Source organism: Lepidochelys kempii, chromosome 1 (genome assembly GCF_965140285.1).
Source record: "Lepidochelys kempii isolate rLepKem1 chromosome 1, rLepKem1.hap1, whole genome shotgun sequence".
NCBI classification, from domain to species: Eukaryota; Metazoa; Chordata; order Testudines; family Cheloniidae; genus Lepidochelys; species Lepidochelys kempii.
The window spans coordinates 61,364,699-61,387,870 of record NC_136380.1 but is presented as its reverse complement, the minus strand read 5'-3'; the positions used below and the strand labels follow the sequence as shown (position 1 = coordinate 61,387,870).

The 23,172-nt window shown below is 41.9% G+C and overlaps 3 protein-coding genes across 10 annotated transcripts in view; 1 reads left to right on the top strand and 2 right to left on the bottom strand.

Annotated features, from left to right (window-relative positions):
* NUFIP1 (nuclear FMR1 interacting protein 1) overlaps positions 1 to 14,103 on the bottom strand; it is a 32,239-nt gene extending 18,136 nt beyond the window's left edge. The window contains exons 1-5 of the mRNA XM_073344896.2: positions 13,707 to 14,103; positions 12,777 to 12,865; positions 12,106 to 12,210; positions 11,001 to 11,063; positions 10,575 to 10,651 (exon numbers count right to left, since the gene is read on the bottom strand). Of these exons, the coding sequence (XP_073200997.1) occupies positions 10,575 to 10,651; positions 11,001 to 11,063; positions 12,106 to 12,210; positions 12,777 to 12,865; positions 13,707 to 14,088 (716 nt within the window). The 5' untranslated portion in view covers positions 14,089 to 14,103. The remainder of the gene's footprint in view (positions 1 to 10,574; positions 10,652 to 11,000; positions 11,064 to 12,105; positions 12,211 to 12,776; positions 12,866 to 13,706) is intronic.
* LOC144930624 (uncharacterized) overlaps positions 1 to 23,172 on the bottom strand; it is a 459,911-nt gene that overhangs the window by 182,682 nt on the left and 254,057 nt on the right. The gene's annotated exons all lie outside the window — the stretch shown is intronic.
* The window catches only part of GPALPP1 (GPALPP motifs containing 1), a 37,973-nt gene continuing 28,865 nt past the window's right edge, over positions 14,065 to 23,172 (top strand). Inside the window, exons 1-3 of one of the 8 annotated variants that reach the window (XM_073344914.2) lie at positions 14,065 to 14,281; positions 19,119 to 19,251; positions 21,140 to 21,232. In XM_073344914.2, coding sequence (XP_073201015.1) covers positions 14,155 to 14,281; positions 19,119 to 19,251; positions 21,140 to 21,232 — 353 coding nt within the window. In that variant the 5' untranslated portion in view covers positions 14,065 to 14,154. Of the gene's footprint in view, positions 14,282 to 19,112; positions 19,252 to 21,139; positions 21,233 to 23,172 lie in introns of all 8 variants that reach the window. The other 7 variants (XM_073344924.2, XM_073344905.2, XM_073344953.2 and 4 more) reach the window with 7 other exon arrangements.

Below are 23,172 nucleotides of genomic sequence, written 5' to 3'. Positions count from 1 at the left end.
TTCATCTAAAAAGAATCTTGTAAAGAAGCTCAAGTTAAGGAAGACTGCTTCCTGTATATGCGTAAATGCCTAAAAATAAGTCCTATCAAGTCAAGAAAAAGGTGGTTGGGGGGGGGGGGGGGGAGAAACGCTCCTCTAAACAGAGAGAGTATCTGCACTATGGAGGCATCTCTTCTCTTTTCCCAAGCTGAACTTGTTTTTGATTTATAGACTGCAAAAGAGAAGAATGAGGGGGGATTTGATATCGGCTTTCAACTACCTGAAAGGGGGTTCCAAAGAGGATGGATCTAGACTGTCCTCAGTGGTACCAGATGACAGAACAAGGAGTAATGGTCTCAAGTTGCAGTGGGGGAAGTTTAGATTGGATATTAGGAAAAATGTTTTCACTAGGAGGGTGGTGAAGCACTGGAATGCGTTACCTAGAGAGGTGGTGGAATCTCCTTCCTTTGAGGTTTTTAAGGTAAGGCTTGACAAAGCCCTGGCTGGGATGATTTAGTTGGGGATTGGTCCTGCTTTGAGCAGGGGGTTGGACTAGGTGACCTCCTGAGGTCCTTTCCAACCCTGATATTCTATGATTCTATGACTTAACATTTCTCAGGGCATATGTCCAAAAATTTAGACAAAAAACAGAACAGTTTTTGCCTCTTTTTCAAAGGGTAGTATGACAAGGACATTTTCCTCCCCAACTAATCAACCAGTCAAAGAGAGACTCATAAAACAAGGAAGGGCTTTTAAAAGGTCAGGTACAGTCTCTGCCCAACCAGTGGACAAAAAGCAAACTCCAGTATCTAAGCGCCTAAAATACTCTGTCTATTACTTGGGAAAGAATTGGTCTTGGTAGATTGATTTAAATCAAAGCAATTGAAATCACTGATTTTAATCATTATATAAATCTGCAAGCAGGAAGCCTTGATTTAAATAATTGATTTTACCTATTTTCCTAAAGAAGGGCTGAATCTCATTGGTTGGTAAGCATTAAAACATACTGATTTGCAACTATGTATAGCCTTTACACTAAATTTGGTGCTTTTTACTAATAAGGAGGAAACACCATACCTACATACATTTTTTAAGCAATTATGTAGCTTACAGGCATTTGTTCAGATTCTTAATTTTTACCTTTTACATTATGTAGAAAATGGCGAATGATCCATTTCTTACTTCCTAGATTAATTTTTTACTTGTAATTTGTGTCAAGCTGTATGTGAATGTAAATTTAAATCCAATTAGAAAAAACCCCCACAAAAATAGCATTTTAAAATTGTTTTTCCATTAGTTAAATAAAACTACCTTAAGTGTGCTGGATTCATAAGAAAAAAGTTAATGAAAAGATGTTTTGCATTTAGAATTAACTGATTTATTAAATAAAATAACTGTAGTTAGTGAATTGAACTATTGTTTCTAGTCACCAGGTCCTTCAAGGTTTCAGAACTAGCAGATCTCAGCCTCTCACACATCATTTTCATTCACAGACTGGAAAAAAGAAACAAGCTTCCCTACTTTTTCAACTCCCAATTACTTTCTTAACTTTGAAAGAACTAATAATTAAATTGAACTAGTTGAATAAACTAAAGAAATATTCTCTCTGCACCTGCAAAAGAGACTTCTGCTGTCAAAATCTGGTTTAGCCCTTTAACGAACTCTGGGTACTGTTTAGCCAGTGATTTCCATATGTTCAGTGCTTTGGCTTTCTTTAAAACTTTAACAGCAAACACATATTGCTTAATGGTATTTTTTTTAATTTAAATTTAGATTTAAATTAATTTAATTTAAATAAAATTAATAGATTAGTTTAGGCCCTGACCATTTTAAATACTTTGATTTTTTTTAAAATAAATCTGTATTTAATTAAAATAAAATCAATGTTAAAAAAAATCTTTGTTTTTTAGCCATCTTGAGCAATGATCTCAAGTTGCAGTGGAGGTGGTCTAGGTCGGATATTAGGAAACACTATTTCATTAGGAGGGTGGTGACACACTGGAATGGGTTCCTAGGGAGGTGTTGGAATCTCCTTCCTTATAGGTTTTTAAGGCCCAGCTTGACAAAGCCCTGGCTGGGATGATTCAGTTGGTCCTGCTTTGAGCAGGGGGTTGGACTAGATGATCTCCTGAGGTCTCTTCCAACCCTAATCTTCTATGATTCTAACATCTGCTAGCAGGTTAGCAAATTGTGGCATGCCGTACACTCCCCGTAACTCAACCTGTTAGCACATTAAAAATACTAACTGCCTCGTCTTTACTAGTCATGTGTTACCAAACACGGGATAAGAAAACACTTTTTCCTGGTGTGGTTGCACCAACAGAGGAAACAAGACCACTCTAGCAGTAGAGTTTACTTCAGCTAAAAGACCACAGACAAACAAACAATCTTTTGGTCAGCATTCATACTCATTCATGGAGCACCCAAGTGTGCACCGCAAAAAAATGTAGAAGACAGTCCCTAACCTGAACAGCTAGAAACATGACAAAACTGGATTGGAGAAAAAGTGGAGCAAGTGAAAACAAACAAGATCAGAAGGAGATGGTCAGCTAATGCACATTCTACTATACCTAGGCCTGAAGACCAACTGAAAGGGAAATGTAAGAATTTCAGATTACTCCAGAGTTGCCTTGCTATAACCTTCATAATCTTTCCCCAGAAGAGATGGCTAGGGAAAGGATAGTTTGATTCCTTATGGACCAATGGAATGCACAGGTTTCATTATGAAGGAGTACTTCCCATATTACTCTTGAGGGAAAAATCAAACAAATAAAAATTCTGTGCACAGCATTCTAAAATTCTGCAAATTTTATTTGTCAATAAATAAATGTGAAGGCTCCAGCATGGCAGTGGGGAGGCCCTCGCCTCCGGGACAGGGATTCAGCAAGGAGGCTGCACCTGACTCCGCACAAGGGCCAGGCCTGGACCCAGAAACACCCCGGGGGCCTGCTCCTCTGTGTCAGGCGCACAAGGTGTGGGCAGGTAGGTTCAGCCCAGCAGGATCCAAGTGTAGAGGGACTTAGTATGGGGAGGTCCAGGTGTGGGGTGAAAGGGTTCTGTGTTGGGAAATCTGGGTGCAGGCAACTCAGTGTGGGTGGATTTGGATGCAGAGGGGCTCATTGGGGGGGTTCTTGGTGAACGGGCAATGGGACTCTGCGGGCGGGTGGCTGAAGCTCAGCAGGGGGATCTGGGTGTGGGAAGATGGGGCTCAGTGGTGTGTGGGTCCAGATGTGGTCCAGGGGCAACGGGGTGAGGCTCAAGGGGTGGGGTTGATGGGCCTGCTTAATGGGGGAGCCCCACTTGCTGCAAGGGGACGCCGCATGCCAGGCTCCTGCTTCCTCTCCCCCTTCCTTTCCCCACTGTCCCCTGCCCCATCCCACCCCCTTTCTTCCCCCCCACGCTTCCCCCATTTCCTCTGCCCCGCCCCCCCGCTTCCTCCCCCAAACTAGATGCATTGGCCTCCTCCCCAAAAATTCCCTTTGTTTCCCCTGTATTTTCTGCAGGGAAGCAAAGAAATCTCCAGGGGGATATGAATTCTGCACATGTGCAGTGGCACAGAATTCCCCCAGGAATACCATATAAAGGAAGCAAGATGAGAACAATGCACTCTGAGATAGTAAAGAAGGCAAACATATTCATGGTAAATAATTATTCTTACCCTGCCTCTCTCCCTGCATACAACTGCCAAAACAACAAGTCAAGAGACTTTTCCACATGCTGAAGGGAAATACACAAATGAGATTTACTAGCTTTATCAATAAAGTTGACATCAGAGCCCTCTACTGGTTGCCTGCATTGTCTGTGAGCACAGAGGCCCCAAAAAGCACCTCACCACACCTGCCTAACTTTAGGTTTCTGAGGCTGAGGAGGTGCTTACCAGACCCGGAGACTACCCAAACAGCCTCAGGACTTTCAATGGAACAGCAAGTCCATAGTCACCACCACAGTTAAAGTGACATTTCCTAGATTAAAAAAGTTCTGTTTAGGCAGACTAAGAAGAGAGAAAAGTATCAGTTTTCCTATTACAGGTGGGTTTGCATCCTTGGTGTAGGTGCAGACTCACTAATAGGTTTTAGTAGGACACACATTCTTGGAAGATGGAGCAACGAATATAAAAAATAAATATTCTGATCTTGCAAAGTAACAATTCATAGTTGAAAAAACCAGCAACAGAAGAGGAATTAAAAAGAGCCCTTAGAGTCTTAGCATAGAAATGAACACACTGTTCTCTATTTATGAGCTCACCAAATGATTACCTTAAAAAAAATCCCTCCTGAATAACCACAGGAACTTTCAGAAAGAAAAAAATTGTTTTTCTAATATCACAATCCCAAACTGCTTAACAGCTCAGATTCTCTCTGGTGCTCCCTTTTCATTACAATGCACTGTTTACTGTGACTCAACAGCACAACTTCAGTTCTAAATTGTTACTTTACTGGAGGCCCAATTACTGCTTCACAAAAGCTACAGTTTTTCAGGGTTTTATAAAAAGAGTATCAGAAGCCACACACGTAGTCATTTTGTTGCACCTATTAATTATAAATAAGATGCCCACACGGCAATGAAAGCACTGAAATAAACCACAGAACTACACCACCTAGTGGACATGTTTTAGAACAAGTTCCTAGTTACTATTCCTATTCATTATAGCTCAGCAACGAGCCCATTTCCAAGTATTTTTCTCTGGCAATTTTATACAAAGTTTCTGCAGTAACTTATTTGCAATATGACATTAAGAGTATCTGCACACACATACTGAGTAGAAAAATTTGAGTCCTTACACAATTCAGGTATAAAAGATTTCACCAGTAAAAGTTTACTTAGAATTAACTGTAGACACCTTTATAGTTGACTCAGATTCAACAAGGAAATCATACAGTTTTACTTTATAAAAAGCGAATAGTTTTTGCAGGGTACCTATAAATTTGCCAGTGCCCTTAATTCAATCCAGCTCATATTATTTCCCTCATCTGTTAGTGTCTAGTACAGAATGTTTATACGCACATAAACCTAGAACTTTTCCAGTGACTAGACAGCCAGCTAAACCATGCAAATTGAGGGCCATGCAACAGGTGTTTGGCTTTACCTGAGGGCTGTTTAGAAACACAGAAAGTGCCATACAAGATCAAACCTGAGGTCTATCTAGACCAGTATGCCATCTCCAGTGGCCAGCACCAGATGCTTCAAAGAAAAAAGTGTAAGCACTAAGCAGGAGGCAGAGGTGTGATAATCTGCCCACACCCCCCACCACCATGTTAAATCTCATCCTAATCTCTAATAGTAAGAGATTGGCTTAATCTCTAAAACATGAGCCTTAATATTCCTTTCACAGAATTTATTAATTACTACTTCATTAAAAATCTATTTTAACTTGTTTTTTGAAAGGTAAAGCACAAGAGAAAAAAGAACATTAATGCTGCAATAGCACCTATAAGGCAACCAGTAAGGGCCCCATTATGCCTAGCATTCTACAAACATAGTGACAGTCCCTGCCTCAAATGGTTTATATCCTGAAAGACTAACTGCTACACTTCCTTCTCCAACGTCAGAAGCTGGAAAGGAGAAGCCTTCATTCTGAGGGAATACAATAAAGTAATATCACTGCTATAACTTAAAGAAAAAAAAAAAACACACACCACAGAAGATCTAAGGAGATCACCACCCACTGAGTACACCACTGTAGTCTTCTCCCGAAACAGGACAAACTCAGCAGTCACTACTTCAATGTACGAAGACCTTAAAGTTGGTTCTCAGGATGACCAGTTTCAAAACCAAATCTAAGGTTCAGACGAGTAAAATTCTACTGTATTATTTAGAAACATTAAATATTTACTTGGGCATTCTGTTAGTCATGCTTCGGTCATCAGCAAGATAGAACCTTGTAAGTTAACTTCCTGTTTTTACTGAAAATTAAACAGTCTTTAATTTCTGATGTAGAGGTACTTAGTCTGATGTACAAAATGCATCTCCTGTGCTACAAAGTATTTTGTAATGAAATCCAAAACAAAACAAAAAAACAAACTGCATTTTTAATGTAGGCCAAACAGTAGCCATGTCTTCATGTATGAACAGCTTAAATCCCATTACATAAATGAATGTTTCAATGTACTTCTTGCCATGGGTGTTAACACCTTGTGCTTTGCTATCTGACCTTCCCAAGGACAACGTTACAGAAGATGAAGTATAACTACAAACAAAATGGGAGTCTTGCTGTACAAGCAAACAGAACTGACATCAGCACAAGTTGGAAATTTGCCCACAAATATTCCCCCAAAAGGAGACTTTTGAATCCAAGCGATGAAAGGAGTTGCATGTGAAAAACCCACTATTAATTTTCAACTATCCTAAAATACTAGATTTTTATTTGGAGCTATCCTAGTGCCACAAAAATTAGTCAAGGGGTACAAATATCATAGGTTACATTTAAAGATATTTCTATTTAATGAACTCTGCAACACTTATTAATAATGGGGTGGGGGGGAAGGTTCTAGAAGCTTTGCTGAAAAAGAAAGGCAGTTTGCTATAACACCAAATTCCAGGTAACATGGAAGTGAGCCAAGAAATCCTTTTGAATTGCTTTAGGATAAAGATGAAGCTTTGGTACCTACAGCAGCTAATAGTCATTAAAGTTATTAGACAAAAGTTAAGCTTGTTTTTTCCCCATTAACTGTTACTCCTGGGGGAATTCTGCACATCTGTGGATGCGCAGAATTCATCTGTCTCGCATAATATCATTTTCACTCACAAAACACATTTTGCCAAGCAGTGCTGTTCTGCCTTTTGCCCACCAGAGGCCGCTGTGGCGCCAGAACGGCCAGCTGCTGTTCTAGCACTAGTGGCCTCTGGGGAGCAAAAGAACTGCAGCAATTAGGCAAAATGTTTTTTATGTGGGGAAAATACACAATTCTATGCGCAGTGCTGCAGAATTCCCCCAGGAGAAGAGTTCATCACAGCATCCTGCCTGCTGAGCCAGGTTAGGACAGGGCAGGGCACACAGAGCTGCTGTGGGGGGTCACAGACTAGGATTCAGAATGGCTAGTGGGGGGACAGACTGGATGTCTGGTGACAGCGCTAAGCCTGGGGCTGCAGAAACCCATGGGGATGAGGGGACGGGAGGCTTCCCAACACATTAACAATCCTCCCCTGCCTCCCAACAAAAACCTCCCACCCAACACCCTCCAGGTTCACACCTAGGCTCCTTCCCTCTCTCTCAGCTCCTCTGTTACCCCTGACTCCCCCAAGCCTTTGCACTGCTTCTGACAGGTGCAGGAAATACAGTTCTGTATTATAATTTAAATGAATTACACAAAGTTCTGTATTAATATGCCTCGTAAGGAATCTGTCAAAAAAAAACGTTACCAGAATTTTTTTTTTTTTGGTCTGTATTGCTACAGATATACTTGCTGACAGACATTTTGAAATAAAGTACCAAAATAATTGTAACTGGCATAATTATATTGTGTTATTTTGACAAATAAAATATTAAAAAACTGAACTGGTAATAGAAAAATTGACGGTCTAGTGTTGTTGATGCAGCAGAACGTTTCCACAGTTTGTGCTAAAAATTGCTATAATCATTGTGGGAAAATTTTACTCTGGAGTGGTGATTTCCTTTTTTCCCAGAACTCTATTAGCACTTCACCACAAGAGGGCTCTTAAGACAAAAACATGTATTTCCCGGCGGGGCGGGCAACCTGAGCCTGAGAAGGAGCTAGAATTTACCAGTGTACATTGCCAAAGAGCCATAGTAATATGACAGCAGCCCTCCCATCAGCTCCCCCACCCCACTCCCAGCACCTTGCACACACCCGCAGCCCGGCCAGTCAGCACCTCCCCCTTCCTCCCCGCACCTCCTGATCAGCTGTTTTGTGGTATGCAGGAGGCTCAGGGAGGGGCGGGAGTGAGGGCACGGCAAGCTATGGGGAGGGGACAGGAAGGGGCAGAGTGGGGGCTGGGCCTGTGGCAGAGCCAGGGGTTGAGCAGTGAGCACCCCCCAGCACATTGGAAAGTTGATGCCTGTAGCTCCAACCCCGGAGTCGGTGCCTCTACAAGGAGCCGCATATTAACTTCTGAAGAGCCACACACGGCTCCGAAGCCACAGGTTGGCCACCCCGATCTATTTCCTGCTATGTACTTTGTCTGCATGTGACAAAGTGTTCTGGGTGACAGCTACAAAGCAACACTTAACTCACACTCCCTGCAACAAATGTATATCGGGATTATAATCAAGACTACACTGAAGATAAACCACTTGTACATTTCCATACAAAAGTCATTAATGCACAAAGTCAAGCCTTATAGAGGCACCATAGTGGCTCCATAGATAAGGTTATGTTGCTTCTTCCACTTAACGTGGGGTTTAAATACTTCACATGAGCAGGAAACCTTGCATTGATTGTTCCCAAGATGAGTTCACTAAGGAGGACAAACGTCAATTTTCTAACTTTATGTAAAAAACAAAGGAAGATAACCTTATTTTGGACCTCCTCACGCTCAAAGAGGCAACAACTTAAAGGGTATGTCTACACAGCATTTTGGAGCTCATGGGAGCAAGACTCCTAGCCCTGGGCTAGTGGGGCTTGTGCTAGCACTCTACAAATAGCTGTGTAGACAGAGCTCTGAAGTTGCAACTCGGGCTGGAGCTGGGTGCTGAAACCTGGGTTTGGGGGGTGGGTTGGGCTTCAGGGTCCGAGCTTCAGAGAGCTGTCTATGCAGCTATTTTTAGACAGCTAGAGCAATGCAGCTAGTCTGTCAACCTGGGATGGAAGGCTCACTCCTGCTTGCTCCAGAATGCTGTGTAGACATATCTGAATTATCACCCACCAGTGCATTAGGCTGCAGGTCCCAACATTAGGTTATTTCGGAAAGTTTAATACCAAGCTTCTTCACTGTAACTGTTTTGTTTCAAAAAGAGCTCTACATCTTTGTAAAGAACTTCTATTCTCCAGTGCTGTCTCTACTACCCATCTTAGCTCCTCTCTGCGGCCAGCCTGCTTCCCTAGCACCTAATCCCTGCTATCCTGTGTCTCTGGCAAGAGTCCCTGCCTCCTGCTTCCCCCCCGCACCCCAACATCCTTACCCCTAGCTTTTCAGAAAATTCAAAGCTTGCCAGCATGACTTCACATCATCTTACCTGCCAAAGTCTGTCAGGCCATAGATTTTCCTAGAAAAATTGCTCCCTTTGTAGCACAAATACACAGTCCCCTTTGTCAGACAAACTTGTCACTGGGCCTCCCTCTCCCCCTGTCCCCTCCTTGCTACTGTTATGACTGAGACATGGTGAGAGAGGGAGGCTTGGAGGCAGTATCCTGACAAGTAGAGCTTGTAGATCTACCACAGAGAAGGGAAGATCTCCTCCATCTGGCAAACCTCCTTTGATTCACTAGGGGTGAGTCCTGAACTGATAATAAACCTGCCAAGGTCTACTAAGACAGAGTGCAGGCAATTCTTAGTATGTCTCCAGAAGGAGAAATTAGAGAGCCATGTGGGAGAACAGAAGGCACAGGGTCAGAGCAGTGGGTTTCCCTGCACCCCCTGGCCAGCCTACCCACTGGTTTCCAGCCCAGTAACTCAATCCCAGTGCCCATCTTATCTCCCCAGTTCCACGGTACCTCTTTCATCCTACACCAAATCCACTGGCACACACACACACACACACAAATCTCCATGTGTCCCTGTAGCCCGGTGAAGGAAGTAGCAGGGTGGCTGGCTGCCGGCTGAACTCCTTCTCCCTCCCCCACTGCAGCTACTGCTTCTCCTTCCCTGTTGCCTCCACCCCCGAGTCACCTCAACAGGTGGTCTGCAAAGCAGGCAGCAATGCAGGGACTCCAGCAGCAGGGCAGAAGCAGCAGCAGCTGCACGGCTGGGGAGAGGAGGAGTTCAGCCTGCAGCTAGCCACCCCGCTGCTTCCTCCACCCCACAGCTGCAGGGACACAGAGTGCTGCTGCCAGGGGGAGCCGCTGCCTTCTCACTGCTGGGCATCCCCACCAGAGGCGTCCTGCCAGAGGTGTCCAGAGAAATTGCCAGGGGAGGGAGAGGGTGGACAGCATACGAACGCTTCATTTGTGTGTGTTTAACGTGGCCCTCTAAAAGTGGTCAAATTTAAATGTCTGCGCACACCCCTGTTTATGAATTAGCAGAGCTTGCTGTATGATAATCAAGAGATATAGGTTAGAAAGAATGTTAGGTAGAAATTTAAAGTCTACAGAAATTACTTGTCAATTTCTGCAAGTCTGCACCCAATGAAGTATACTATAGCGGTGGTGAGTACACCATATTCAGATGTTCACATCTTTATTATTTCAGACCCAACTATTTCCAACTTCATCCAGCATACATTCCCCATTTCAGGAATCTGAGCTTTAAACATGACATGTAAAAACAGTATGAGTTATCTAAAGACAAAATAATGCATCTTAAAGATTGAGTATTTTTCTTGCTGGCGTAACTTGAGAGTTTGAATCTTTTCCCCCCCAAAGCATTAAAGAAATAATTAAGTTAAGGGTTAGGAACCCCAAGGGAAAAGTGCACGAGAGCGATGAGAAGTTTTGGAATTGAAAGCCTCTTATAACTTACAGTCTCTGAAGCTTACTCACCTTTTTCTTTCCTCTCTCCATTTAGCAATCTCCTCTGGAGTATCTAATTGTATTCTTCTAGCACCAGGAGCATGCATCTATGGAGGACAAGTTTTCAGAAGCATTACAAAATGTGACTGAATATTCCCTTTATGCAATTACATGAAACTCTGCAACTTTAAAAAACACAGACATTGCTGAAGTTGGCTGTAACATATAGAAAATGAGAAGACTAAAAATGAAACATGGTGATTGTTATTTCTATTATGTTGTCTTTTACATACTTTTCATGTTTAACATGGGACTGAGGGTCAGTTTTTAAGGCTGAGACTGGACTTTGTCATTCTAAAGAAATATAAAAATGCATAAAGACAGCCAGAGGAGAAGCTAATAATCAATTCTACAATTTTTATGGACTCAATTTTTGAAGCAGCTTGGGGTACCTACATTCTTCCAGTGAATTTGAACCAACTTCTCATGTGCACTGAAACTGCAACCATCTTCTGCACACTGAAAGAGAAGAAAAATACTCTGACACTATTTGAATGAAATTACGCACAAAAAGAGTCAAGATGTAGCTCACTTATTTTTAACTACACTGCATAGTAGATCACTTTCTTGAATGGTGAAACAAAACAACAACTGCCAGCATAGTCTCGGTTACTCGCACAGAGTTTTGAAAATGTAAAAGGCTAAGTACCAGTACTACAGCATTAAGAATTACATTTTAAAAAGGAGACATTCAGTTACTAAGTGGCGTAAGAGTAATACATTATGTTCACTACGTTTTAAAATATCTATTCTCCCCAGTACTCATTTAGGATAACATCTTAGGATTCAGAATGCACTCAACAGTTTATAGCAGTGAAGATCTTCCATCATTTCATGCAGGAATTGGGGCAGCCGGCATCCGAGAATTAGTCTTAGCCCCACCATAGAGGACTTGCCTAAATTGTACACACTGTAGTCAGCCCAGTTCTAGGGCAGAAGACCTTCAGCATTTCAAATTGGATGCAAACAGCACAAGCACACTGTCAACATTTGTTAGGTTCATGCTGTACTAGATACCTATAGTGTCCAAAACAAGGCAAATCCCTCTAGTAGCGTCATCCCCAAAGACTTCAGTAATGCACGCAAAATGGTATGACTAGTTCATATACCATGGATAATTTCAACTACTAACTACCAATTTTACATTTACCATTATGAATCAAAGACCTACATAACCAGCACCCCAACGCCTATAAGTACAGGCAGAACCTCTGTACTCAGTTAGGGCCTCCATTTTACATCTTAAATCAAAAAAGCACACCCGTAGCAACACAGCGACTCCTTGCACTATTTGGAGTCAGTGAAGGAGAGGACTCCAAAGAAAGTGCCACCTACCAACACTTCCTGTAGCATGTGATTTTCTGTTGGTGATCTCCCATTCAAGCACTGCCTAGGACCAACACCTGCTTAGATTATGAAACCACAGTCCAAAATGGTATGGCTGTAAATTGTAAATATAAGCTGTTTTATAAGACAAACTTTCCCGCCTATTTAAACTAACCTGTGTGTGCTGTGCAACGTGTTCATCATATTTTTCTTGGTTTTTATAGCCACGATCACAAGTATCACAATAATGAGAGAAAACTGGTTCTTTTTTCCTTTTGTTCTGTTAAAAGAGTGACACTGTTATGTTCATTTCTTCAAAAAAATAAGTTACACTTTCTTTTAAATAGAAACCAATATGCCGGAATATGCTTTCAGGAAGATATTTAAATTATTTTAGCTGGAGTTTCAATAGTCAAAACATTTGATACATAATCTAGACAGAAAAATGACTAAAAAGATCAAATTATTGTGTTCCATATCTTGCAGTTTCCAACTCAAATGTGCTCAGTTTACAAGTAACATCTTTTTACTAAGTGTCACCACTGCCAACATAACCAAAATGCCAAAGTGGCTTCAACACCAGAAATAAAGGCTGTTGCAAGGTTACTACGTCTCAGCAATTGAATCATGTGCACAATGTACGATTTCAATAAGTTGATTAGAGCATCCCTCCCTTGAACGAATCCAGGACTTGCAGACTTGTCTCACCATGGAATGCTCTCATTTATAACATAATGGTTAACATATGTTATAACATAACCCTAACCGGTGTGGTGGGATTAAGAGTACTGTATCCCAGAAGTACAACTGAGTTACTAAACTCCACATAATAGCTATAATAAGTACCTTTTGCTTGAAGTTTCCACCTGGAGAATGTTTAAAAAATGCAGGTGTTTGTTCAGCTTGCCATTCTTGGGTAAAATGGCAATTTCCACCTTCAATAAAAAAAAAATTACAAGAAAAATGAAATTACACGTAGCTGTTTAATACTTTCTTCAATATTATATTTGGGGAAAAGAGTGCACTCTAAATAACTGAAATAACCTTATCAAAATCTTTTAAAGAAAAGCAGAAATATGGAAGTTTTTGATCCATCTGATATTCCTTACCTCATCTGTGTAATCACACTATTACACTACTTGTTACCTTATATCCCTTGGTGTCCTAAACGTCATTGTTGAGACTTCTCAGGATCTCCCTTATTCTATCAATCCTTTTAAAAAACTGCCTGAAAATCAGTGCTACCACTTTTAAATAATAATAAATCAGTATTTTAGATTTTTTTTAAAGTGCAGATAACACAGGAATGTTTTGGTTTGTTTTTTCAATGACATCATCAACATGGCAAACCCCAAAAGGACACAGCCTCCCTGGAGATATATTACAGCATCACCAAATCTTTGGCAAATAAAAGGCAAAAACCTGGTTTTAAGTTTCAGGATTGGGAAGCTTGGGAAAGAGCGTGGGAACTACCTCGCCCTTCTTTGAGTCATAAGCAAGAAGTAGCCAGCACTGGAGGAAAGCAACAACCACCTAAGCAGATCCGCAAGCCAAAGCGCACGGGAGAAGCAGGGCTGCAGCACCCAGGACCACTCCTCCGCACCCCCCACCCCCGAGACGCAGCTGGGGAGAAACCCCCTGCAAAAGGATGGATATGGGGGAAACGAGGCAGGAGCCCCTCGGAGGGGGGTGGTCGTTGGGAGAACAGGGAGAGGGGGAATATCCGGCCCAGGTGCAGAAGCCCCTCCCTCTTGCCCCCGCGGGGGTCTCCCCTACCTGGGTGCGGGGCTGTCGGCCGCTCGCCGTACGCCGGTGACGGCTGGTACCATGCGGCAGGCGGCGGATAATCCCCAGGCGGCGGCGCCCAGAAGCTGGGGTCCCAGGCGGGGGGCCCCGGGGGCGGGCAGAACACAGGTGGCCTGAACACGGGAGGCGGCGGGTACCAGGCGAACGGATTCATGTCAGGCCCGAACAGACGCCTCCGGCCTCCCGTGCTGCCACTGCCAGCGGCGGCTACCTCCACATGGGGGACGCAGGCGGCCACTGCATTATACGTCACTTCCGGCACTACTGTAAACACCCCGCCCCAAAGCCAGGGTGCGGAACTCCACCGGCCACACGACCGGGGAACGTCATCGCACAGCGCCGGAAGGGCCATGGAGACCGTCAGCCGCCTGTGCGCCGGCGGGTTTGTCTGGGCCGCACGGGTCGCTACGCAATACGCATGCGCCTCCCACGGCGGCGGCGGCGGCGGCGTTGTTGTGCCATGGCCCGAGAGCTGATGGGGCCGGCGCTGCCCCCGGGCTTTGCCCGCTGTGCCGAGGCGGACCCGGATGAGGACTTCAGCCAGGGTGAGGACGCGTTAGGGGGCCGGGCCGCCCCAGCGCCAGGGTTTAAGCGGCACCTGGGCGCGGCCCGGGAATACAGCCGTGGGGCGGGGGCTCCTCAGAGCGGTTCAGCCCGGTCCCAGCCGGGGGCTGTGGGTAGCCCCGGCGCCGCTCGGTGCTGGCCGAATCAGCGCGCCCTCCCGTCTCCCGCCTGCGCGGGCCGGGGCCGAGCCGCCCCGCGGGACCCGTTAGCAAACCCCCGCACGGGGCTGTTTGCCCGCCCGCCGGCCGGCCGGCCGGGTGGCGCTTCCTGCGGTGGTTTCCAGCCGGCGGGGTCCGCTCCTCCCTTCGAAACGTTCTCGGGGTCCGCCAATGGAAAAGCGGTTGAACACCGCGGCTGTGCGGCAAAGTGACCCCTCTCTCTTGGGTGCTCCTGCCCTGCCGCAGCTAAGGCCGAGGCAAGCTGCGCGTTTCACAGCCGCTGGTTTTCTGTGAGCTCTAATGCAAGTGATTTCTTTTTTCCTTTGTGACACTGAGGGCCACAATGGCAACTTGCCTGGTGCTGCACCCCGGTTTTCAGGTGATTTCATGTAGCCTGTCAAAGATAAACACACACAACCACTCTGTTTTCTTGTAGTTGTGTTCTAGGATATTTTACATCGGGGGTTTCTCAAACTTCGTTGCACCATGACCCCCTTCTGACAACAAAAATTACTACATGACCCCAGGAGGGGAGGGACTGAGCTCGCCTGAGCCCTGGTGCCTTGGGCGGGGGGGAGGACAAAGCCCGACACCTGGGCCCCAGGCGGGCGTGGGTAGCCGAAACCCAAAGGCTTCAACCCCAGGCAGGTGCCTGTAACTTGAGCCCCGCTGCCCAGGACTGTAGCTGTTGGGCTTCAACCCTGGGCAGTGGGGCTCGAGGTTTGGCCCCAGGCCCCAGCAAGTCTAAGCCAGCCCTGGTGACCCCATTAAAATGGGGTCGTGACCCACTTTGTGGTCCTGACCCACAGATTGAGAACTGCTGTTTTACACACACAGAGCTGCCATATAATTTACTATTTTCTCTCTTCCGGGGAGGTATTGTTAATGCTACTGACTTTTTAGACTTTTTTTCTGGCCTTACACTTTGTCTATTTAAGGGTTTCATAGCATTTACTTGTCCTTTAACTGAATTTTGTCATCTGTGGTAGATCACAGATACCTTGGGTTTGGTTCACCTAGAGTAGGTTACTCTGTCATGCTTCACTATTTACTGCTGCATTTGTCTTATCAAAGGACTATATTTTAAACTCATTTATTTTGGGGAGGATGCTAAAATTATGTCTTAGCACAAAATTTAACTATGTATCTGAAAACAATTTAACTTAATTCATTCTGTCTATGAGTATTCTTACAACCATATTTGAGCACCCACATTACCCCTCTGAAAATCACATCCAATGTGTTTTGCAATGCATAAAATCACCGGACAAATATAAAATACAGCGCTTTATATATCTTATGCTGCTTATGCTGATCTACATTGTGCTAGTTCTGAAGAAGCCTCTGGGCAAACAGTCAAGATGCTGGTATTATTGTTGGAATGCCCTTGAGAAAGATCTAAAGTGGCTTTGAAACAAATTCTGTAAAACATTTGTCTGCAGCACAAATAAATGGATTTAAGCTAAACCTCATTCAGTATTATGAGATGATTCTCTAGAGGAATTTTAAAATAGTTACTTAACATGTGTAAAATGGTCTTAAAAGGTTATTATACGGAGGCAGATTATGTTAACCATTTTTAAACAATATTACTTTATTCTTAGTTTAAAGGTCCATCTGTGGTACATGGGAGGATATTTGATGGGAGGAACTGGTGCAACTTGCTAGGGGATAAGGATGTCAGCATTCCACACCTGCCACTGCTGCCACTACTTCCCAGCTGCTCCTTCCTGGGCCTTGCTCTTGTTGGACTAATACTTGATGTTTCTTTTCTTTTGACCTGATCTGAACAACTCTTCAAATATGTATTTTTTTCACTTGTTTGGTAGTTGAATTTATGTGTGAGCTTGTCCTTCACTTTTCCTCAGGGACATTTTCATTTCTAGACCTCTTTTTTAGCATCTACCTTCTTTAGAAAGAAAAGGAGTACTTGCGGCACCTGAGAGACTAACAAATTTATTAGAGCATAAGCTTTCGTGAGCTACAGCTCACTTCATCATATGTATCCAGTGAAGTGAGCTGTAGTTCACGAAAGCTTAGCTCTAATAAATTTGTTAGTCTCTCAGGTGCCACAAGTACTCCTTTTCTTTTCATGGATACAAACTAACACAGCTGCTACTCTGTAACCTACCTTCTTTAGAGAAAATGACATACAAAATTGTGCACTTTCAATCTTGTAATTCCATCAGAAAGGGTTAATTTGATACCTTAAATCAGAAGAGTGAAGACAACCATTTATTAATGTCAACATTCATGAAATGGAATTGCTACTTCACATGCACAGTTTGGTTATGTGTAATTTTCATAAGGCAGTATGTCAGTAAATATTTAATAATCCATTCTTTTGGCTTCCTTATGCCTACTTATTGTTTTTGCATATAACATACTACATTAAACAACTACATTAAAAGGACACTATTAAGGTTTCAACATCAAGCATTCAAAAGTTAAGAGATGCTAGAAGTAAGGTTTCTTTTACTTGACACAAAGTTCATATTCACACCCAATTTTAATTCCCTGCTTCAAAGGATCTGTTAAAAGAAAAGATTGTTTTGCCCATGTTAAAAAATTCTGCCAATGTATTTTTCCATAGCCCTGTTCTTAGAAAATGCGGAACCATTTTGGCTGAAATTTTCCAAATATTTCAGCCCGAGACAGACACCAGGCATGGAAAACTTAAGCCCAAATGGTTAATATTTGGTAAAGTGTTAAGTCTCTGAAAACAGGGTCTTATAATGGGGAGTTTGGGGCAACCTTAATAATAGGTAGCATTAGCAGCCCCATTTATTATTGTCTGTCACACCTGTAGGATACTTTACTCGTTTAGGTTCTGATTCTGCAAACATTTATACATAAATTTAACTTTATACATGTGTAATGCCACTGAATTTAAGTTGTGTAAAGTTGAGAATGTGCATAGGTGCTTTCAGGGTCTTAAATATATATATTTTTAAATAACTGATCAAAAATAGGCCATGCATTCAGTTACACTGATCAAACAAACCAAAATGGATAACATATTGACAGTAGTCGGTATAATATGTTGCTTATTAATCCTTGGCCTCTTTCCCGTGTCTTCCATAATCACGTCTTATAATTTTTTTGGACGGTGGAGGGGATGCACAACTCTGACCAGAAATATCTGGTATTGAAGTGGACTCATGGATCTGTTGTCTTGGTTCATTTCATTTCCATGCAAACAAGAAGCTGAGATGAGAGGCAGATCAGTGGTTGCTTTGTAAATTGTATAAAGAAAAGAAGTACTTGTGGCACCTTAGAGACTAACCAGTCTCTAAGGTGCCACAAGTACTCCTTTTCTTTTTGCGAATACAGACTAACACGGCTGTTACCCTGAAACCTGTAAATTGTATGTTGTTCTTGTTTTGTGTTTTAGTTATGTGAAGAAATGATGAGTTGTGTAATGTCCCCTTTAATCTTTCTCATCCTTGTCTAAGACTTACCTAATAAAAGTTGAACCTAAGAGACCAACAAATTTATTGGAGCATAAGCTTTCGTGAGCTACAGCTCACTTCATCGGATGCATGCAGTGGAAAATACAGTGGGAAGATTTTATATACACAGAGAACATGAAACAATGGATGTTACCATACACACTGTAACCAGAGTGATCAGGTAAGGTGAGCTATTACCAGCAGGAGACGAGAAAAAAAAAACTTTTGTAGTGACAATCAAGGTGAGCCATTTCCAGCAGTTGACAAGAACGTGTGAGGAACAGTGTGGGGGGGAATAAACATGGCATATTTTTCCCCTCTACTGTTTCTCACACATTCTTGTCAACTGCTGGAAATGGCCCACTATGATTATCACTACAAAAGGTGGTTTCTTTTTTTTCTCCTGCTGGTAATCTTTCACCTTACCTGATTACTCTCATTACAGTGTGTATGGTAGCACCCATTGTTTCATGTTCTCTGTGTATATAAAATCTCCCCACTGTATTTTCCACTGCATGCATCCAATGAAGCGAGCTGTAGCTCACGAAAGCTTATGCTCAAATAAATTTGTTAATCTCTAAGATGCCACGAATACTCCTTTTCTTTTTGCAGATACAGACTAACACAGCTGCTACTCTGAAACCAATTAAAAGTTGAGCTTCTAGATGGATCTGGTTTATTTTGCATAATTTAAAAGGTCACAGCTTTTTAACTGTAGATGTCATTTTCTCTCAGCCTTCATTTATTTCACTTCATTGTACCTGATCTTTTTTTGTTCTAATTCTTTGGCTGCAGTAAAAGTTCACTGTACCTCTTCCCAGACAAATAAGTTTCCCTTCTTGTCTGCTTTAAAATCAGTGTTTTAAATTTCAAAAGGCCCTGTGGAGTTTATGCCTCAGAATGCACTGTGAAATTATAAAAAGTCCAGTAGTGTCAGAGCCATTCAGTCCTGTGATATCAATTATTCATTTAGGCCCTAATTCAACAAAGAAATCCATCTTTATTCAGCAAATTATTAAAGCTTGTTCTTACGTGCTCGGCTGTGTCAGGACCTTTGTTAAATCATTGTTAACTCTTATGTAGAGACAGGACTGTTTTGAATAAAGTTAAATCCAGCGAAGTATGCATTTTGATGATACCAAAAGTGGTAATATTCATTTAAAGTGTTTATTAAAATATCCACACTAAATCTTCATGTTTAGTTGCAGGTCCAGTATTGCCTCCTGGCTACAAAAAAAGCTCAGAAATGCATGACCGTGATGAAGGCCCCAAGTCTCCTCCTCTGCTCAGAGAAGCAAATAGAGATTCTGAAGAGGAGCAGGACACTGATCCAGTACCCAAGTCAGTCTGTGTGTCATTCATGTAATTTACACTGGTAAAATAAGCAGAAATTGGACCACTTCATACAATGAGTTGACTGAATTAGCCAGATGCAGAATCAGAAAGAGGCTATATTATGCAACTAAAAAAAGCAGACATGAAAATAAAGGCTGCTAACGTTGTCCCCTCATCCTTTCCAGGGTGATAGTGGCTACCTAATCTGTGTGTCTCCTTAGACTGTGACTGGCTTGTTCAGTGCAATCTAAATTGTTCATTTCACTTTAATTTTGTATCTAGGTTGACGTGTCACTTAACCTTTAGATTGTACTTTTAATTTGTGTGTATACACAAAAGATGTGGATGGTGGGCACTTTATTAGAAATCTGAAAACTTAATACTGAGTGAATTCTGTTTCCAAAGTACAGCAAGTTGCCCTGTAGAAAGTAATAAGCAGCTTGTTAGTAAAACTAATATTAAAGTTGCTGTGATGGGCCTGTTCATGGAAGTGTATTTTGGTAAACTATATCTTTGCTAGCAATAAGCAATGGCATCTATAGTAGACTTTGAGTGGACTGTCAATTTTGAAATTAGTGTTTCCTAATATAAATGTATATTAAGAAGCGTATTGGAGGTAGAAATGAAATTTTGAGGTTAAAAAAAGAAAAAGGCCAAAATTTTCAAACCTTGTATACCTAAACTTAGACTCCTATATCCACATTTAGGAACTTAAATAGAAGTGGCTCAATTTTCGGAAGTTCTAAGCACCCACAAATCTCATTGACGTTAATAGCTAGAGGTGCTTAGCATCTTTGAAAATTAAGCCTCTTCTAACTTTAGGCATAAGGTCTTGAAAAATGTGGCCTTTGACTCTACATGAATATAAACATACTAATGGGAGATACTGCACCTGTTTTAGGAACAGGTATATGGTAAGAATGCTCAGATTGTCATAACATCAAAGTTATAGATCACATGGATGATCACAGGGAAAATTAGCTTACCAATGACTTAGTGAACAATTTTCAACTCCCAGTAGGCCTGATCCAACTCTGATTCTCTGACAAGTTAATAGGAGTCTTTCTATTGACTTCAGTGGGAACTGGTTTGGGCTCCTAGATACAGTGTTCATGTTAACTCTGTCTGTTTATCTTACGCATTTTTATCTCCTTTTTAGGCTATTACCTATTTAACTTAAATATTTGTAACATGCCTGTCATCATAATATTGTATATAGGGACCAGTCTGACTCCCATTGACATCAGCGTAAATATTCCTGTGCGTGATCAAGCTCTAAACAAGTGTGGGTATATGATTATTTTGATTTGAAGGGTGGAAATGTTGGGTTTTTTTAATAGCAAATCTCAGCAAACTGCACATACTCAAATTTAATGGGACTAGTCAAATGTGCAAAGTTTAAGAACTTGTAAGTGTTTGCAGGATTGGAGTCTTAGAGGGCATTATACGATTTCCATGTAATGCTCGTTACTGTAAATACTCCCCACTTTCCCCCCAGGGTTTTATTTACTGATTGTTCGATCTAAAATTCGATTTGGAAAAGTACTAGTCAAAATGTATAGAATGATGGTAAAAATGTAGCAAGAAATATGCTGGTGTTAAAACTACTTTATGCATGCAAAACAGCATTACCGTGTTTTACTATTTGATTTTCTCTTTCTGCACACCAATAACATTTTTTTTTAAAATGTCACTGTAGTGTAAGAATGAGGTTTATGCTAACAAATATTTAATTGCTCCAAATTTTCAGAGTCTTATGCTGTGTTTCCATGGTAACAGCAAGATAGTACATAATGTAAGACTTTTGGAAATCATTTTATTTTTTTTCCTTTGAAGTATAGATAATTGCCATCTATGTCAGAGTAATTATTAAGCTCAATCACTGTATTTGTAGAAAACAGAAAAGAGCTCGGGAAGATGACGATGATGGCTTTTTTGGACCTGCTCTTCCTCCTGGGTTTAAAAAGCAGGATGATTCCCCAGAGAGGTAATTAAAGCGGAATAGTGTTCAGGCTCCTCTTGTTAAAACATAATTATTTTCAATAAAATATTTTGTGGCTCTATCAGTGAACACCTTAGTTACACTTAAGATTTATGTGATTAGAATTCCTTTGTAATTTGAGTACAAAATTCCCCATGTACCCTCTGGAAAGTCCGAGAGAAGAGGAAAATTGTATATGAACTGTCTAATCATATTTTGAATATCAAATTTCTCCCACCTTCTAAGATAAAGCTCAAAAAGAGTATGCTATGCATGTTAGTCAGGCAAACTGTTGTATGGTGTACGCTTGTGGTTTTATTCAATATATTTTTTTTTGAAGATTTTATAGGTATTAGGCCCAAACTCTATGAACTCCTCAGGTGCAGGGGCCCACCTGCATGGAACTCATTGCAGGACTGAGGTGTTAATTTGTTCCTATGTCATATAATATGGTTATATTATTGCAATGGTTGTTTTGTTAATACATTGGGATCATTAGTTTTCTTCATGTAAACAATGCTGAATGGTGTATGTTTGTTAAAATCATATTTTACTAAATCAGCATTGATAATAGCCTCTTTGTCAGAAACTAAGCCCATTCAACCACACACAATTATAAAATACCTATTGGAGAAAGATAGTTGTTAATTTTCCTTTCAGAATTTAACTGTATCTGACAGCCTCCTAATCTTCACATCAATCTCAGCTCTTTCCAGTGTAATCCAAAATGATATTCTGTACAGAAATCACTACTTTCAAGAGAATGTTGTTAGATAAAGTGTTCAGCAGAAACTTCCTTGCAGATTTGCTTTTGACATCCGTGCTGTTTGCTTCCTCAGTGCTATAAAGAGTTAGTAGATAAAATGATCCAATATTTACCTGTCAGAAATAATGTCATTGTTAGGAAGATGAGCCAGTCTGTTGCTGAACAGTTCTGGTTGTAGCATTACTGTCTGCAAGAAATTCCGTAGTTGAAAGTGTCTCTCAAATCTGAGAACTTTTATTGAGAGAGAATTTCTATATATTAAGAAATATGACTGTCTCTCCTCCAGGTTTAAATCTGTTGAGATGATTTGGGGAAACTCTCTGTGTACAATGTATAAATTTTGGTTAATTTTATGATATTGTATCATTGAGTACTGCAACGTGAAGTAGGTCTACCATGGGCTGCCAGGGTCCATGACATCTCTCTCACTCTCATAAACACACCCGTCTGGAAGAAATTACAGAACAGATAAAATAAATCATTAACTTTAACAACTGAACTCTGGCTGAGCAATGGGTATGTTAAGGATGGTGCTTGGCAGATCCCAAAACCTGAGCTGTGTGACCTAGTGGTTGGAGCTAGCAGCAGAGACATGGTTGTGATCACACCAGAGGTCAGAAGCCACGCCAAGGGTCAAAATCAGAGTCTGCAACTGGGTCAGGGCAAGGAAGCAGGCAACAGGAACAAGGCATGGTAGATAGCAGGAACCAGGTGAGGAAGCAGGGACCTGGTGTCAGTGGTCTGCGCATCAACAGGCCTAATGACTAGTTGCTCAGACAAGGAATGGGACAGGAAGTCTTGTACCCGGTGGTGTCCAATCGGCTGTTAGCCATCTGGCCATGGTGAGTCAGTGGGTGTAGCTTCTGTGATGAGGTATTAGCAGCAGTTCTGTTGTCTGCCCTTCTAGCTCAATGGCACAGAAGATAAGGCTGCTGCTCAACAGCCCTGCAGGCCTGGCTTTGAGACCTGTGGCACCTGACCATGTCTGAGCTGTGAGAACTAATTCTGCCTAGGTTGTGTGAAGGGAAGAAGGTTTGAAGAGTGGAAAAATCCCTTAACAGGAAACCAAAGAAACCAGGTGGTAATACCTTTAAATACTCAGAGGGAGTCAGACACAAGGAGAAGCTTGGGCAGGAAAGGGGAACAAACAGAACTTGTTTTTGTAGCAAAGGGGGCCTTT